This window comes from Tamandua tetradactyla, chromosome 11, assembly GCF_023851605.1.
Source record: "Tamandua tetradactyla isolate mTamTet1 chromosome 11, mTamTet1.pri, whole genome shotgun sequence".
NCBI lineage: Eukaryota > Metazoa > Chordata > Mammalia > Pilosa > Myrmecophagidae > Tamandua > Tamandua tetradactyla.
The window spans coordinates 93,912,384-93,927,114 of record NC_135337.1 but is presented as its reverse complement, the minus strand read 5'-3'; the positions used below and the strand labels follow the sequence as shown (position 1 = coordinate 93,927,114).

General features: G+C 56.5%; 1 protein-coding gene across 1 annotated transcript; it reads right to left on the bottom strand.

Annotated features, from left to right (window-relative positions):
* Window positions 1–129: 129 nt before the first annotated feature.
* On the bottom strand, window positions 130–6,020 carry SYDE1 (synapse defective Rho GTPase activating protein 1). Its single transcript, XM_077121909.1, has 8 exons — window positions 5,889–6,020; window positions 4,262–4,600; window positions 3,536–4,186; window positions 3,135–3,349; window positions 2,449–2,575; window positions 2,076–2,236; window positions 1,336–1,561; window positions 130–1,002 (listed from the first exon to the last, which is right to left on the bottom strand). Exons 1-8 carry the CDS (start codon window positions 5,974–5,976, stop codon window positions 599–601), a joined length of 2,211 nt encoding a protein of 736 aa, XP_076978024.1. The 5' UTR covers window positions 5,977–6,020; the 3' UTR covers window positions 130–598.
* Window positions 6,021–14,731: the final 8,711 nt, after the last annotated feature.

Here is a 14,731-nt window from a genome sequence, read left to right as displayed (position 1 = left end):
GAAGGGCCAGCCTGCAGTCTCCACCTGCTGGTCTGAGGCAATGAAGGGGGTCTTTCTCTGGGAAAGAGAATGGGGAGCTGGTTTTCTGTAAGCCCCAGACTGTCCCCCCTGCCCCACGCCCCCCCCCCCCAGCTCCTCAAGATAGCCCTCGGGCCCTCCAGAGGGGAAGCAGAGTGCAGTGTTCAAAGCTAATACTGATTTGGTTGGCAGCAGCAAGAGGTTTGGTGGGTGTAGACCATCCTGGGGCGTTGCTCACAGTAACCCGGTGTTTTCCCTGGCCAGGGCGAGGCAAGAGAGGCTAGCCTGGCAAACCGGAAGAACTGCCTTTTGGCAATAGGAGAAACTCTTGGTATTCTGCAAAGGTGGCCCCGAGAGCTGGTCCCTAAAATCACAGCACTGGCCTTCCCGACCAGCGCCCGCATCCCAGCAACTGGCAACGGCACCAGAAACGGGGAGTGACTCAGCAACGGGCCCGCAAGTCCCTTGGCAGCTCCCGGGCAACCAGGAGCTAGGCCTTCGCTACGGGTCTGGTTCTCGGTCCCTCGCCTTAGCAACCAGGGTCCCAGCCCCTAGCAACCGGGGGCCCGCCCCGCCCGGCTCAGAGGCACACGTTGATCTGCTTGGAGAGCTCCCGCTCAAGGTCCAGGATGAGGGCGTCGAAGTCTTTGAGGTTCAGGTGCGGGTTGAAGGGCGCCTCGAACACGTCGTCGAAGTCGGCGGCGCCGCTGGGCCCGCCAGCCTCCTCCTCATCGTCCTCGCTGTCGCTGCCCGTCACGTGGTCGTAGTCGGGCCCGGGCAGGAAGTCCCGCCCGCAGGACAGGAAGTCCCGCCCACAGACGCTCCAGTCGCCTGCGTAGCGGTTGCTCGGGGGGCTCTCGGGACCGTCCCGGCCGCGAGGCCGGGTCACCACTTTGGGGGCCGCTAGTGGCAAGTGCAGCGGCGGCTGTCGGTTGGACCGGTGGTACGGGGCGAGCTCCGGAGCCTCGGGGGCCCGGCGGGGATCTGCGAAAGAGACCGGGGCGGAAGAGGGCGTGCTATGGTTTCATGAGTAGCGGAGGCAACCTGGCCTCTAATTGGCCCAACAAAGGGCCAGGACTTGGACCGGATCAGCGTTTCATTGGCTGGGCCGAACTAGCTTAGGCCCGCCCTCTTCACCCCTAGGCATTCAACTGGCACGTCAGGAGGCGGGGCTATTGACCGCACCCAGGCGGGATTGGGCGAATCAGAAGTGGTTGCTGAGGCAACCAGGCCCTCTCCCTTCAGCCCCATCGGGAGGGCGTAGCCTGCGTCCAACCCGAGACTCGGATTGGCGGCGCGGGCGGGAGGCGGGCTCACCTGGCCAGGCCTGCAGCAGGTAGTGCAGCACCTCGATGTGGCGCTTGAAGTCCACCGCGCTGGAGACGCCCGGGCCGGAGCCGCGGATGCGGGGCCGGGAGGGCGCCTGGCGCGCCGGCAGCAGCACGGGGCCGAAGCACACGGCCAGGTTCTGCGGGGTCATGCGGTTGTGGACGTGGAAGGAGGAGACCAGGCGCAGGTGGTCCAGGAGAAGCGTCAGCGTGGCCTGGGGAGAAGGCGGGGGCGGCCTGGGACTAACTAAGGCTAGGGGCACGGAAACAGGCGCAAGCGCGGCTCCTGGCTGGGAGGTGGCAGAGCCGAGACTGGAATCCCGTTGCCCATGAACTGTTACTATTAGGATCCCGTATTAATATTACGGACGGTAACTTACTTCGGAATTGGCAGAGCTTGGGCTCGAACCCACGCCTCCGTGAGGGAGGCAGAACTGGCATTAACCCCTTTTACAGATGAGGGTACTGAGGTGCAGGAAGGGGCCCATACTTGTTCAGGACCCCCAGCCAGGAACCTCCCTGGGGTAGGCTGGCAGAGCCTTGCGCAAAGTCGGGGCTTTGGCCCATGCTGGCTCACTCAGCTCCCCTGCACCTCTGTTTTCACATGTGAGTATGGGGTCCTGGGCCTACTTCCTGCCATCCCCCTCCCTGGCATGGGTGAAACATTCTGCTGCTGGCGGCCGAAGCCATGTCCCACCTGCTTCCCAGGGCATCCCTGGCCCAACTCACCCTCTCCACATCTGGCAGGCAGCTGAGGAGCCCACGGGTGCCCTCAGGGCTCGGGGGAGACCTGCTTGGAGGTCCCCGAGCCATGGCCTCCAGCACGACCTGATAGAGAGGCTGGGTGATGAGTGGGGTGGGCAGCTCCCGAAGGTAATCCTTAAGGATGCCTGTGGACACAGCAGCCCCTCTGGTCAGGGTCTCCCTGGCTTCTGAGGCTGGGGAGGGTGGGAGGAAGGGACATGGGGGGCTGGGAGGGGGGCAGGAGGGGAAAGGCAGGCTCAAGGCCAGACAGAAGAGGTGAGGTGCCAGGGGCCCCTACAGGACAGACAGCCTTGAGGTAGGGGCTGAAGCAGGCAGGAGAGCAGGGGGGCATGCTGACCAGTGATGACATTGATATCGGGGTACAGGTCCTCAGAAAGGCAGACAGCCCCGCTGTCCCGCTCGAAGGCATCCCGCAGCTCCTTCTTCACTGCGGCCGAGCCACACAGACGGTAGAGCCCCACTACCTGTGGGCGGGAGCAGAGAGAGGATGTCTTCTGACTGCAGCCACAGTCTGATTAGGGCCCAGTGGGATGGGGGCTGGTGGGGCTGGGGACTGGTATGTAACCCCTTTGGCCATCTTCTTGCTCCTGACACCTGTCAAGGGGTCCCTGCCTCGCTGTCTGGACCACCTGGCTTCTGCTTAGATCCCTCGTCCCCACTCCTGTATCCTTCAACCTGGGAAATGCAGACTTTTCCTTCAGCTCACTTGTCACCTCCTCCAGGAAGCCTTCCACGACTACCCCAACGAGCCTAGGTCCTGCTTTAAGCCCCAATTGCTTCTTTTCTTGATTATTTTCCCAGCTGCAGTTTTTCATTTGTCAGTTATCAAATTCCTGCCTTTTCCCCCGTCACATTCTGAGCTCCGTGATGATGGGCATCCTGTGTTATTAAATGATGGAGGTCAGAGGGTTCTGGACTGTGTGCAGGGCTGGGTGCTACGGTCCGGTAGGGGCGGGGTGGACCCAGGCTGAGGGTCTCCTAGCCTCTGGGTGCTGGGTGTCCTGGGGAGTGGCAGGGGCTCACCCGCAGCCCTCGGCGCTCAATCTGCGTGACACACTTCTGGATGATGAGGGGCACCTGGCCGGGGGGCTGCTCCCGCTCCACCAGCAAGGGCAGGGGCAGCCCGAAGACGCGGGGCTCAGCAGTGCTGGGTGCCTCCTGCTGCTCAGCCAGGGTCAGCTTCGCGTACAGCAGCCCCTGCGGCTCCAGGCGCACGGCCAGCTGCTGGGCCTGGCACCCTGGGGGCAGAAGGGGATCCCAAGTCGCGTCTGTCCGCCCCCAGGATGTTGTGTCCTGGTCCCCCTGCTCCAGACCACCGCACCCACCCTGGGCCCAGCACCCTGGGGACGGATGAGGTGGGAGAGCCCCGAGCCAGGTGTGTCCCTGCAGGCACCTATCCCTTGCCCTCCAGCCCCACGATGTACCTCGGAAGACGGTGGGCAACAGCACGGTGCCCTGGGCGCAGGGCCGGTGGCGCCGCATGCTGGGGTCCCAGGCCAGCACCAGCGCCCGCAGCAGCCGGGCTGCCTCGAGTTCCAGGTGGAAGGTGTGGTCCAGCCGGAGGAAGTCGGGGCCCCCGCGCAGCGGCCCTGTCCGTGCCCGGGTCACGCCGTCCACCTGTAGCAGGCAGCAGAGGTCGCGCGGGCTGGCCCCGGGCGCCGGCCGCAGCCCCCCGAGCCCGTACAGGTGCAGACTGAGGCGGCCCCAGAGTGCAGGCGGGGGCGCCCGGGCCGCCGGGGCCGCCTCGTAGGGCCGGAAGGCGGTGGGCGATGGGGGGCCCGCGGGGCGCTCCGGCGAGTCTCCGTCGCTGAGGTCGGCGGCCCTGAGGCCCCGAGTGTCCCCGGCCACCGCCGCCCGTCCGGGGGCCCCCACGCTGCTGTCCAGGTGGTAGCGGCTGATGACCGAGCCGGAGCCAGCTGGGGTCGCCCTGTCGCGCTCGCGGCCGCTCCGGGGACCCCGCAGGCTCAGGCGACGCCGCAGCTCGGGCAGCTTCTTCATTTTCATGGAGAGGCGCCGGGCCGGGCCCGGGGACTTGGTGCGCGACGCCTTGATCGGGGGGCTGGCGGGGGTCGCGGCTGTGGGGACAGTAGACCTCAGGGTCCCGCTGGCGGGGCTCGGGGAAGGGGCGGGGGCGGTGGGACCCGCCTCACCTTGCGGGGCCAGGCGGTCCGGTGCAGGCGGGGCCGGCTGCGGTCGCGGGGGTCCGGGCGCCGGGGTCCGCGGCTCCTCCTCAGGGATCGGATTGTACCAGATCTCGCCGGCGGGCTCCGCGCCGCCCCCGGGACCCCCGGGCGTCAGAGCGGCCTCCTCCGACGGCTTGGCCCCGCCCAGCACCCATCGGCGGCTGCTGGACTCCAGGCTCCGCAGGTAGGCCCCTCGCGCGGGGCTGCGCGATGCCTCGGGGCTGGGGGGCCGCTCGGCCCGCGCCCCTTCGGGGGTCTGAGGCTCGGGTTCCGGGGGGCTGGGCTCGGTGTGCTGGGCTGGGCGGCCTGACAGAGAGCGAGGGGCGCGACTCAGCCCCGGTCTCGCCCCGCCGGCCCCAGAGCAGCCCCAGCCCAAGAGGGCTCTTCCCGTGTGCAGCGTTCACGCCACGCTGGTCGGAAGCTGACCTTCCAGCCCTGGCCTTGGGCAAGCCCCGGACCCTGGGCTTCGGGCCTAGGAAGGACGACACGGCGGCCTTCGCAGATCCCGCCCCTGCCCAGGAGGCCGCGTCCCAAGCAGGGATTCTGCCCCTCTGCCCTCCAGCGTTGCGGAGGGAGGGGTGTTAAGGGGGGGTTGCTTTCCCCCCTTTAGCCCTGCCCCCCTCGCAGTGGCTCGGGGTCTTCCTGGGACTTGGGACCCCCGAGCGGGACTCCCCCAGGGGCCTGTCTCCCAAACGCAGCCCCCATCCCGGGGCGGCTGTTTCCTGGGTGTGCCTTCAGGTGTGCGGGCACCGCAAGCTCCTCTCCCAGCCCCGGAACCCTGGGGATCGTTGGGAAGCGCTGGAGTGGCGGGGCGATGCCAGAGCCAGGGAAGGTCTGTCCTCCCTCCTTTAACTCGTTCCTTCCTGGGAGCCCCTGTTCCACGCAGCTCCTGGTGCCCGGAGGTCTCCTCTGGCTTGCCTGCTGACCCTCCCCCTTTCACCCCGATTTCTAGTCTCCCTGCCTCCCAGGGGGTGGGGTTCTGGCTAGTAGCACAGTCCAAAGAGCTTCCCTGGCCCTGGGCACGTCAACCAACTGCAACGTGCCTCAGTTTCCCCATCAGTAGGAAGGGGATCGTGGCCTGGGGCGGGCCAAGGCGAGCCTACAACACTGGTTGGCAGACTTGAGGGCCGAAAGGGGTGTGTGTGCGTTCTCGGGTGATGGATGCGCTGCCTCCGTCTCTCCGCAGGGTCACTGCCCTTCCACCTCCCATCTCAGGGGCTCTAGGGCTCCCGGTGCCCCCTGCCCGGCCGGGCTGGGCCCCCGCGTCCCGGCCTCCCAGCTCCCTCCTCCCCTCCACCCCCCATTTCCTGTCAGGGGCGAGGTCCCCTCCAGGGCCTCCCGCAGCGCCGGCCGCCCGGGACCAGCCGCACATAACGGTCTGCGCCACCGCCCGCCCCCCGTCCCCCTCCCCCAGCCCCCTCCTTCCCAGGACCCCTGCCCCGATCCCCCGGCCCCCCGGCACCGGTCCCTCCCCCCCCAGCACCCCGCCCAGCCCGCAGCGGGGCTGCCCCCTCCCCGCAGCTCCCCCCTCCTCGGCGCCCCAAGACGCCGTCCCGGGCGGCTGCTGAGCGCCCCCTCCCCCTCCCCCGCTCACCGCGCTCCTTCGTGTCCGACTTCCTCCGGGGGGGCTTGTCCCGGCCCCGCAGGCGGGAGAAGGTTTTCCTTAGCAGCGGCTCGGCCATACTGGGGGCCCCGGCCGGGCCGAGTGCGCGCCCCCGGGTCCGGCCGCGCCGCCCCCCCCGCCCCGCCCTCCCCGCCCCGCGCCGGCAGGAAGCGCATTCCCGGAATGCTTGGCCCCAACTTTTTCCTTTTTTTTTTTTTTTCCTTCCCCTTCCCGCGGCCCGAGCGGGCGGTGCTGGGAGATGTAGTCGCAGGGGCCCAGACGGAAGGGGCCGGGGGCCCCCGGGCTGCCCTCCTGGGCTCGGCTCGCAACGGCGGGGGGCGCCGTCGTAGGCCCCGGCCTCGCCCGCCGCCCTCGGGGTTCGCCGCCCGCCTTTCCCCGCGGCCGCTGCCACAGCCTGGTCCCAGCCCGGCGGCACCCGTGCCATGGCAGACCCCCAGCCCCACCCCCTCCGAGCCTCTTCTCTGGCCTCTCCGAGGACCCCCTCCCCCGCGCCTCCCATCCCCCTGCTGTTGTGCAAGCAGACACCCCCAGACCTAGTGGCATATGGCGGCCGCTTTATCATGCTCAGGGATTCCGGAGTCCAGGATGGAGACAGAATACCGCCGACCTTGCCCGTCCTCACTGGGGACCCCTGCTATCTACTTGGGGGACTACAGCCACCTCCCTGTGTGACCTGGGCTTCCTCCTAATATGGCCGCCTGCGGGGGGGTACTTGGACTTCGCCCATAGGCCAACCAGGCTCCAAAAGTGAGCGAGGCAAAAGAGCATCGCCTTTTTTGACCCGACCTAGAGGTGGCGCTGTGTTATTTCCCACTCCAGATTCAAGGGGAGGGGACCTGACCCCCACCTTTCAAGATGATGTCAGGCCAGCAGATGTGGGATGGGAGCTAGCCTTGTGGGCCTTGGGCCTTGCATTCCATTCTCCACCCACTGCCCAGAGCGGACTTAAAAGCTACTTAAAAGGTGAAATCAGATTGCGGTATGCCCTCCCCACCCCCACCCCCCAGAACAATCTCCCCACAGCCACTCACCCCACAAAGAATTCGAGCCAGAGTTTCAGGATGACTGACAAGACCTCCAGCCTCCTCTCCTTGGCTCACCTCCCTTCCATTCCTCCTTCCTAACCAACTGTTTCTGCCTCAGGCCCTTTGCACCCGCTTTTCCCTCTGCCTCGGACTCCCTGGATTTTCCGAGGCTGCCTCTTTCCCATCCTCAAGGTCAAATGACATCTCAGAAAGTGCCAGGTGACTGCTCAGCGCTGTTTGGTCATTCTGGTGTCACCCTGTCTTCTTTCTCCCAACCCTTGTCACAGCTCAGGACAGTATCGGTTTGTCCTATCTTATCTGCTTCCTGGTGTAGACAGGATCCACCGGTCTTGTTCCTTGTTTAATGTTCAGGCTGGAGGCCAGGGACCAGGGGCCGGAGGCCTGGACAGAAGAGACGTGGCTAAAATGTGTCACAATGGAGGTCTCGGCATACATCCTCTTCAGAGCCTGCTGGACTTCTTAAAGGTGTAGATTCATGTCTTTCATTACATTTGGTGAGTTTTCTGCCAATATTTCTTCGCATTTTCTTTCTGCCTCTGTATTAGTCAGGGTTCTTTAGGGAAATAGAACTAATGGGAGAGATCTGTTAACATGACATTTTATAAAAGTGTCTCATGCAACTGAGGATGAACAAGTCTACATTCCGTGGGGCAGGCTGGGAACTGGCAATTATGACAAAGGTCTTCACTGAATTCCCAGGAGAGGCTGGCTGGCTGAAGTAGAGACAAAAGTTGTCTCTTCTGACTCCTGGAATTGTCACTCCTCCCCTAAAAGATCCCTTCAGCCAATTGGGTCACATCCAATGGATTACAATAAATCCAACTGACTGGATTCTCTCATTGTGGAAGACTCTCTTAGTTGACTGTAGATGTCATGAGCCATAGATGCAACCAATTGACTGATGATTTCAGTCCATGAAATACCAGTGCTTGCCTGATCAGACAACTGGGTACCATCACCTGGCCAGGTTGACACGTGAGTCCAACCATCACAGCTTCCTTCTCTCTCTCCTCTCCTCCAGGACCCCCATTCTGCATCCATTGGTATGTCCAATAGTGAGCACAGGTCCCTTAGGGCTGTTTTATGGCTGTGTGTCTTTGGGAGCCTGGAGGCGGGGTGGGGCACATCTTCCCTCTTCCTCAAGAGAACTCTGCCCAAAGCAGAGAGAGAAGGAAGGTCAAGACAAGATCTCTTTGCAAGTCCAGGGAAAGGCTGCAGGACTGGGGTCTTTTTTGGGGTACGGAGCCTTAGATAGTTGGGGTGGGGTGGGATGGAGGTGAGAGCGGCCGTTGGCCGCACTCATATCATAGCAAACTTCTCGAAACATTGGATGAATGGATAAGGTTCAAAAACACTCACCTCCCACATAAATCCTACTATTATTATTATATTTTGTAAACACTTCGGAAAGGCTTCCGACTCTTTCTTTTGCATTTATGTGCTCACATGTAGCTCATTTAATCCACAATTGGCTATTAATCTTTCTCAGGAATTAGCAAGTCTCAATAAGCGAGAGCCAACATCTACAAATATCACAAAATGGCTGTGAGCACTCAATTTAACACCTACTGGTGTTTGTACAATCATTCACTTAGATTTTGTTAGTTGCAGTTCAGATTTCAGAGCCTCGGCATGTGTAATTTTTCCCCGCAAGCATTCTCACTGGCTTCTGAAAAGCTGCGGGTGGACGTGCTGTTTTCTGGTGGCCCATGGATAAACCATCCTCCAGCAAATACAGGGATTTGTGGGAAGAAGACAAGCAGGAAGAGGGGGCCGGCCAGGTTTGAGTGAAGCTCTGTCCTTCTGCAGCAGGCAGTGGCGGTTGGTGAGAGCACCCCAAGCCCCCAGTCCTTACCCCTTATCTGAGCTACTCTGATATCTGAGTTCTGTGCTCAATCCCCAGCAGTCCCCACGAGACTGAGGTCCAGCTGCCCCTGGTAGAAATCTTATTAACACTCTCTCGACCGAATTCCTTCCCTTACTGATTCACTTTTCCAGTGTTTTCTGCGATCACCTCCCAAATAAACAGCTTCCCCTGGATGCCTTCCCTCACAAGTCTGGGTTTCTGGGGGAGCCCAAATGTAGACATTCTCTGTGGACCTCCTCCTCTGTCCAAAGCAAAGAATGACATCTGCAGTCCTCAAGGCTATGGGGCTCAAGTGTGTTTTGGGAGCTGTTGTAGTTTGCAAGCTGCTGGAAAGCAGTACACCAGAACTGGAAGGACTTTTTAAAAGGGGAACTTAAGTTACAAATGTATGGTTCTAAAGATGTGAAAATGTCCAAATTAAGGCACCAGCAAGAGGTTACCTCCACTCAAGAAAGGCTGATGCTTCAGGAATGCATCAGCTGGGGAGTCACGTGGCTGGCATCTGCGGCTCCGTTGCTTTCAGCCTCTGTTCCTATGGGTGTTCCTTAGTTACTTCTTCAGGGCTGGCTTCATCTCTGGGCTCCCCTTGGATCTCTCCAGATTCTGGCTTGCTTGGCATCTCATGGGAAGGCACATGGTAGCGCCTGCTGGGCTCCAAGCATATCCAAACATCCGTGTCTCTGCTCTCTCTGACAGCTCTGAAGTTTCTGTTGGCTCTCCTTTCTCAGCTCTGTTGTTTCAGACTCTCTCCTGAATGTTTCCTCTTTCAAAGGAGTCCAGTAAACTAAACAAGACCCACCCAGAATGGGTGGGGTCACATCTCCATCTAATCAGAAGGTCCCAGCCACATTTGGGCTCATCTCTGTGGACATAATCGAATCAAAGTTTCTTCTCCACAATAGTGAATCGGGATTAAAAGAAAGGCTGGCCCCACAAAATTGGATCAGGATTAAAACATGGCTTTTCTGGGGTACATAATCCTTTCAAACCAGCACAGGGGCTAAGACTTTCCTCCTGCCAGCCCCCCCCCCCCCCCGCCCCCGTGTCCTCCGTCCCTGGGGAGAGAAGTCAGAGGAGATAGCTCAGCTTCCTGGGTTTGCCGTAACAAATCCCCACAAACCGAGTGGCTTAGGACAACAGAGGTTTATGCCCTCACAGTTCTGGGGCCGGAGGGCTGAGTTCAAGGTGTTGGCAGGTGCACGCCCCGTCTGCAAGCTCTAGGGGAGCGTTCCTCCTGGCCTTTTCCAGCTCAGGTGGCCCCAGCATTCCTTTGCTCATGGCCACATCACTCCATTCTCTGCCTCCGTCTTCCTGAGACCTTCTCCTCCTCTCCCTCTCTTGTCTCTTATAAGGACACATCACTGGATTTCAGGTCCACCCTAAATCCATGATGACCTCAGCTCGAGACCCTTTTTCCCAAAGAAGGTTGTATTCATGGGTACTGGGGTTAGGGTGTAGACATGTCTTTTTTGGGGGCGCTGGGTGGGCACTGTTCATCCCCCAAAGATTGTGAAGCAGGCCCCTAGCTTCACCAACCCCCTGTTGTCATTCCCAGTTTGCCCCACACCCGAGACTCACTAGCATCCAGAAACTTCCAGGGTGAGGTGCTGAGTGCTGCAGCCTGCAGAGGCCTCCTGGCTGGGGATCGGACATCCAAGGTGCCGGGGAAGAGGTGGCTGCCCATAGCTGCCCATCGTGGTGGCTGTGGGGAGCTGGAGGGAAGGTGGCCGTGCCCTCATGAGGCGGCTTCCTGGGGCAGGGGTGGGGTCTCACCTGGGATGTCCTCTCCTGTTCTGCTGTGCAGTCATGGGAAAGTCACGTTTCCTGTCTGAGCCTCAGCGTCTGAGGCTCTAAAATAACTTTAAATCACCCAATACAATCCCATGTGGAGAGCAGGAGGGGTTATTGTGGGCTGTGGTAGTTTAAAGTTGTATGCACCCCAGAAAAGGTCTTGCTCTTTTAATCCATTCCTGTGGGTTTAGGCCTGTTGGTGTGGGACCTTGTAATTAGGTTTTTTCAATTGAGACGAGATTAAGTGGGTCTTAATCCACTTACTGGGGTCCTTTGTACGAGGATAAAACACACATGGCAACTAAGAGACGCTCCTGGGAAAAGCCAGAGATGCTGAGACAAACACCCAGAGAAGGTGAGAGAAGAAGCCACAGATGGAGAAGCCAGAAACTGAAGCAACGAAACTCGGGAGAGAAGGACCAGCGAAACCACCGTGTGCCTTGCTCTCTGATGGAAGAGCCCAAGCTCACAGGAAACTGCCTTCCGAGAAGGTGTCATCCTGTTGAACCTTAATTGGGACCTCTTGACTGCCTTAGAATTGTAAATTTGTGAGTGACTCAGTCCCCTTTGTAAAAGACCCATGCATTTCTGGGATATTGCATTTCCTTCCTTTTGTTCTCCTGGGGTTCAGACCGCCTCACCTGTCACATCTGGTCCTTCGTGCTCTCCCTGCCTCTTGTCACTGCCCTCTGTCCATCCAAGCCGGCAAATTATGGTCCATGAGCCAAATCCAGCCCGCCACCTCTTTTTACCCTGCCCTTGACCTAAGAATGGTTTTAAATGGTTGGCAAATCAAAAGAATACATGTCATGACTTGTAAAATGACCAGAAATCCAAGCTTTAGCATCCACACATAAAGTTTCCTTGGCACGGAGCCCCACCCTCCCCGCTGATGCATCCTCTACTACAGCTCTTGGGCTGCCAGGGCAGGGCTGAATTCTTGCGAGATCAAACGGCCAGTAAATCTCAAAATATCGACTGCCTGGCCCTTTCTAGAAAAAGCTTGCTGAGCCCTTATCTACAGTATAGTGCCCCAGAGGGCTCTGCTCGCTTTCAAGGACAGATTACACACGAGGCAGTTAGAAATGGGTCAGTTCACAGTTAAGCTGGGGATAACTGGGTCTGAACCAGACCTTTCCCTTCTTTTTGTGACATGGCACTATCGCCACCTGGTGGCCACGTCCTCTAACTGTAGCTTCAATTCTTCCAAGCCAGGTGAGATCATCTTCGGACAGTGTCTGGCGATGGGAATCCGGTGCAGTTCTCAGGTATCTCTGATGGAAGTTCTACTTCGGGTCCCAAACTAGGACAGGAACCCCGCCCCCCTTCTAGCCCAGGGGGCTTCAGACTCTAAGGATCATATAATCCCCTCAGGGGATGATGTTCAAATTTATGGTTCAGTGTCTGAGATGGAGCCTGTATTTCCAAGAAGGTCCTGGTGATGACAATTCTGCTGGTTCACGGACTGCGCTTTGAGGAATGAGGTCCTGCCGCTTCTACAGAAATGGGTTCAATAAATATTCTGTAAATATTTCAAGCTTCGTACTGCCTCTAGAGATCCACGCTACTCAATTCTGCCTCTGTAGCGTGAAAGCTGTCATAGATGATTCATAAATGTGTTCCAATAAGACTTTATTAAAGGTCACTAATGTTTGGATTCCCTATTGTGCCAGCTTGAAACTGCTGTATACCCCAGAAAAGCCATGTTCTTTAGCCTTCATTCAATACTGCTGGGTGGGAGCTTAATGATGGAGTTGTTTCTATGGAGATGCGACCCATTCATTGTGAAAAATAGCATATATAAAAAAAGCAGTTGTGGGTGGGACCTTTTATTCTTTTTTTTTTTTTTGGTTTTTAAAAAGGAAAGTTTATTAAGTTGTTAGTTTACTTTTCTAAGGTCACAAAAATGTCCAGATTAAGGCAAATCTATAAAATGTCCAAAATAAGGCATCCAGGGAAAGATATGTTGGTACAAGAAGGCCAGTGATGTTCAGGGTTTCTTTGTCAGCTGGAAAGGCACACGTTAGCTTTCTCTCCAGGCTTCTTCAATAGCTTTCCCCCTTTCTCACCATTTCCCCAAGGGGACTTTGAAAATACTTTTTCACTCACTGTTCAAATTACTCTGGGATTTATTGGGGCATCACTCTGGACAAACCTGCAAAATCTTATGCCCTACTCAAGGTTCCATGTACTTATGCTGTTCGACTAAGCTGTCCACATAAGTTATATTAGGAAATGCACTAGTCAAAATATAAATTTTGCACCAAATAAACATTTTTTACTTTAGTCTCACACATAAGTTAAAATTTTAAAATAATAATTACCATCTATTTTCAACACCGAGCAGTAATGACATTCTTAAGTTCTTCCTCACACAAAAACATTTAAAAATTTTGCTCATTTAGTCCCTATCATTATACACTCTAAGCATTCCTAGATTATACCATCTCAGTCTTTATTATCTATCTTTCTTTCTGATTTCATTTGTGCCCCCAGCCCTCCTCCCTCTATCATTCTCACATTCAGCTTCATTCAGTGTTTTAACACAATTGTATTACAGTTAGGTAGTATTGTGCTGTCCATTTCTGAGTTTTTACGTTCAGTCCTGTTGTGCGATCTGTATCCCTTCAGCTCCAATTACCCAATATCTTACTCTATTTCTATCTCCTGATGGTCTCTGTTCTTAACTGAAATTCTCCAAGTTCATTCACTAATGTCAGTTCATTTCAGTGAGACCATACAGTATTTGTCCTTTTGTTTTTGGCTAATCTCACTCAGCATAATGTCTTTAAGTTCCATCCATGTTGTTACATACTTCATAACTTTATTTTGTCTTACAGCTGCATAATATTCCATCGTATGTAAATACCACAGCTTGTTTAGCCACTCGTCTGTTGATGGACATTTTGGCTCCTTCCATCTCTTGGCAATAGTAAATAATGCTGCTATAAACATTGGTGTGCAAATGTCCGTTTGTGTCCTTGCCGTCATGTTCTCTGAGTAGATACCTAGCAATGGTATTGCTGGGTCATATGGCAATTCTATATTCAGCTTTTTGAGGAACCGCCAAACTGCCTTCCACAGTGGTTGCACCATTTGACATTCCCACCAACAGTGGATAAGTGTGCCTCTTTCTCCGCATCCTCTCCAGCACTTGTTGTTTTCTGTTTTTGATGATGGCCATTCTGGTGGGTGTGAGATGAAATCTCATTGTCGTTTTGATTTGCTTTTCATTTTTCTTTAATTGTGAAAAATGACATAACAAAAAAGCAATACATTTCATAGGACACCAAGCGATTAGTTGTGGAACAGAGCTTGGCATGGGTTACTATTCCACAATTTTAGATCTTTACTTCTAGCTGCTCCAAGACACTGGAGACTAAGGGAAATATCGATAAAATGATTCAGCACTCATACTCATTTGTTAAATCCTGTCTTCTCTGTATAACGCTGCCTTCTCCTTTGATCTTTCTCCCAACCTTTAGGGGTACTTGGGCTATGCCTATTCTAGCTTTTCCAAGTTGGAAAGGGCTGTCGATAATATGGGGTCAGGGGATGGAACTAGTTGATGTTCCGGAGAGGCTGGGCCCTCGGGTGGGACCTTTTGATGAGATGGTTTCCATGGAGATGTGTCTTCCCCCATTCAAGGTGGAGCCGCTTGCTGCAGCCCTTTAATGGGGAGTCATTTTGGAAAAAGCTTTAGAGCCCACCCAGCCAGAGACCATTGGAGATGCAGAAGGAAACTGCCCCCACCCTGGGAATCCTTATGAAATGAGAAGCTGAGAGAGGAAGCTGGCAGACGTCACCAGGCGCCTTCCCACTGACAGAGGAGTCTGGATGGCATCAGCCTTTCTTGAGTGAAGGTAACCTCCTGTTGGTGTCTTAATTTGGACATTTTCAAGGCCTGAAAACTGTAAACTTACAGTATTTCGTTTCTGGTATATTGTATTCTGGCAGTGTTAACAAACTAAAACACCCATAGTTTTCATCTGTTATGGAATATTTTTCCTTTGAATTTTTTTCAACCATTGGAAAATGTGAATCTACACAGAGCTCAGTGCAGGCCCTATAAAAATAGGCTGGGGACTAGATCTGGCCCTCGGGCTGTA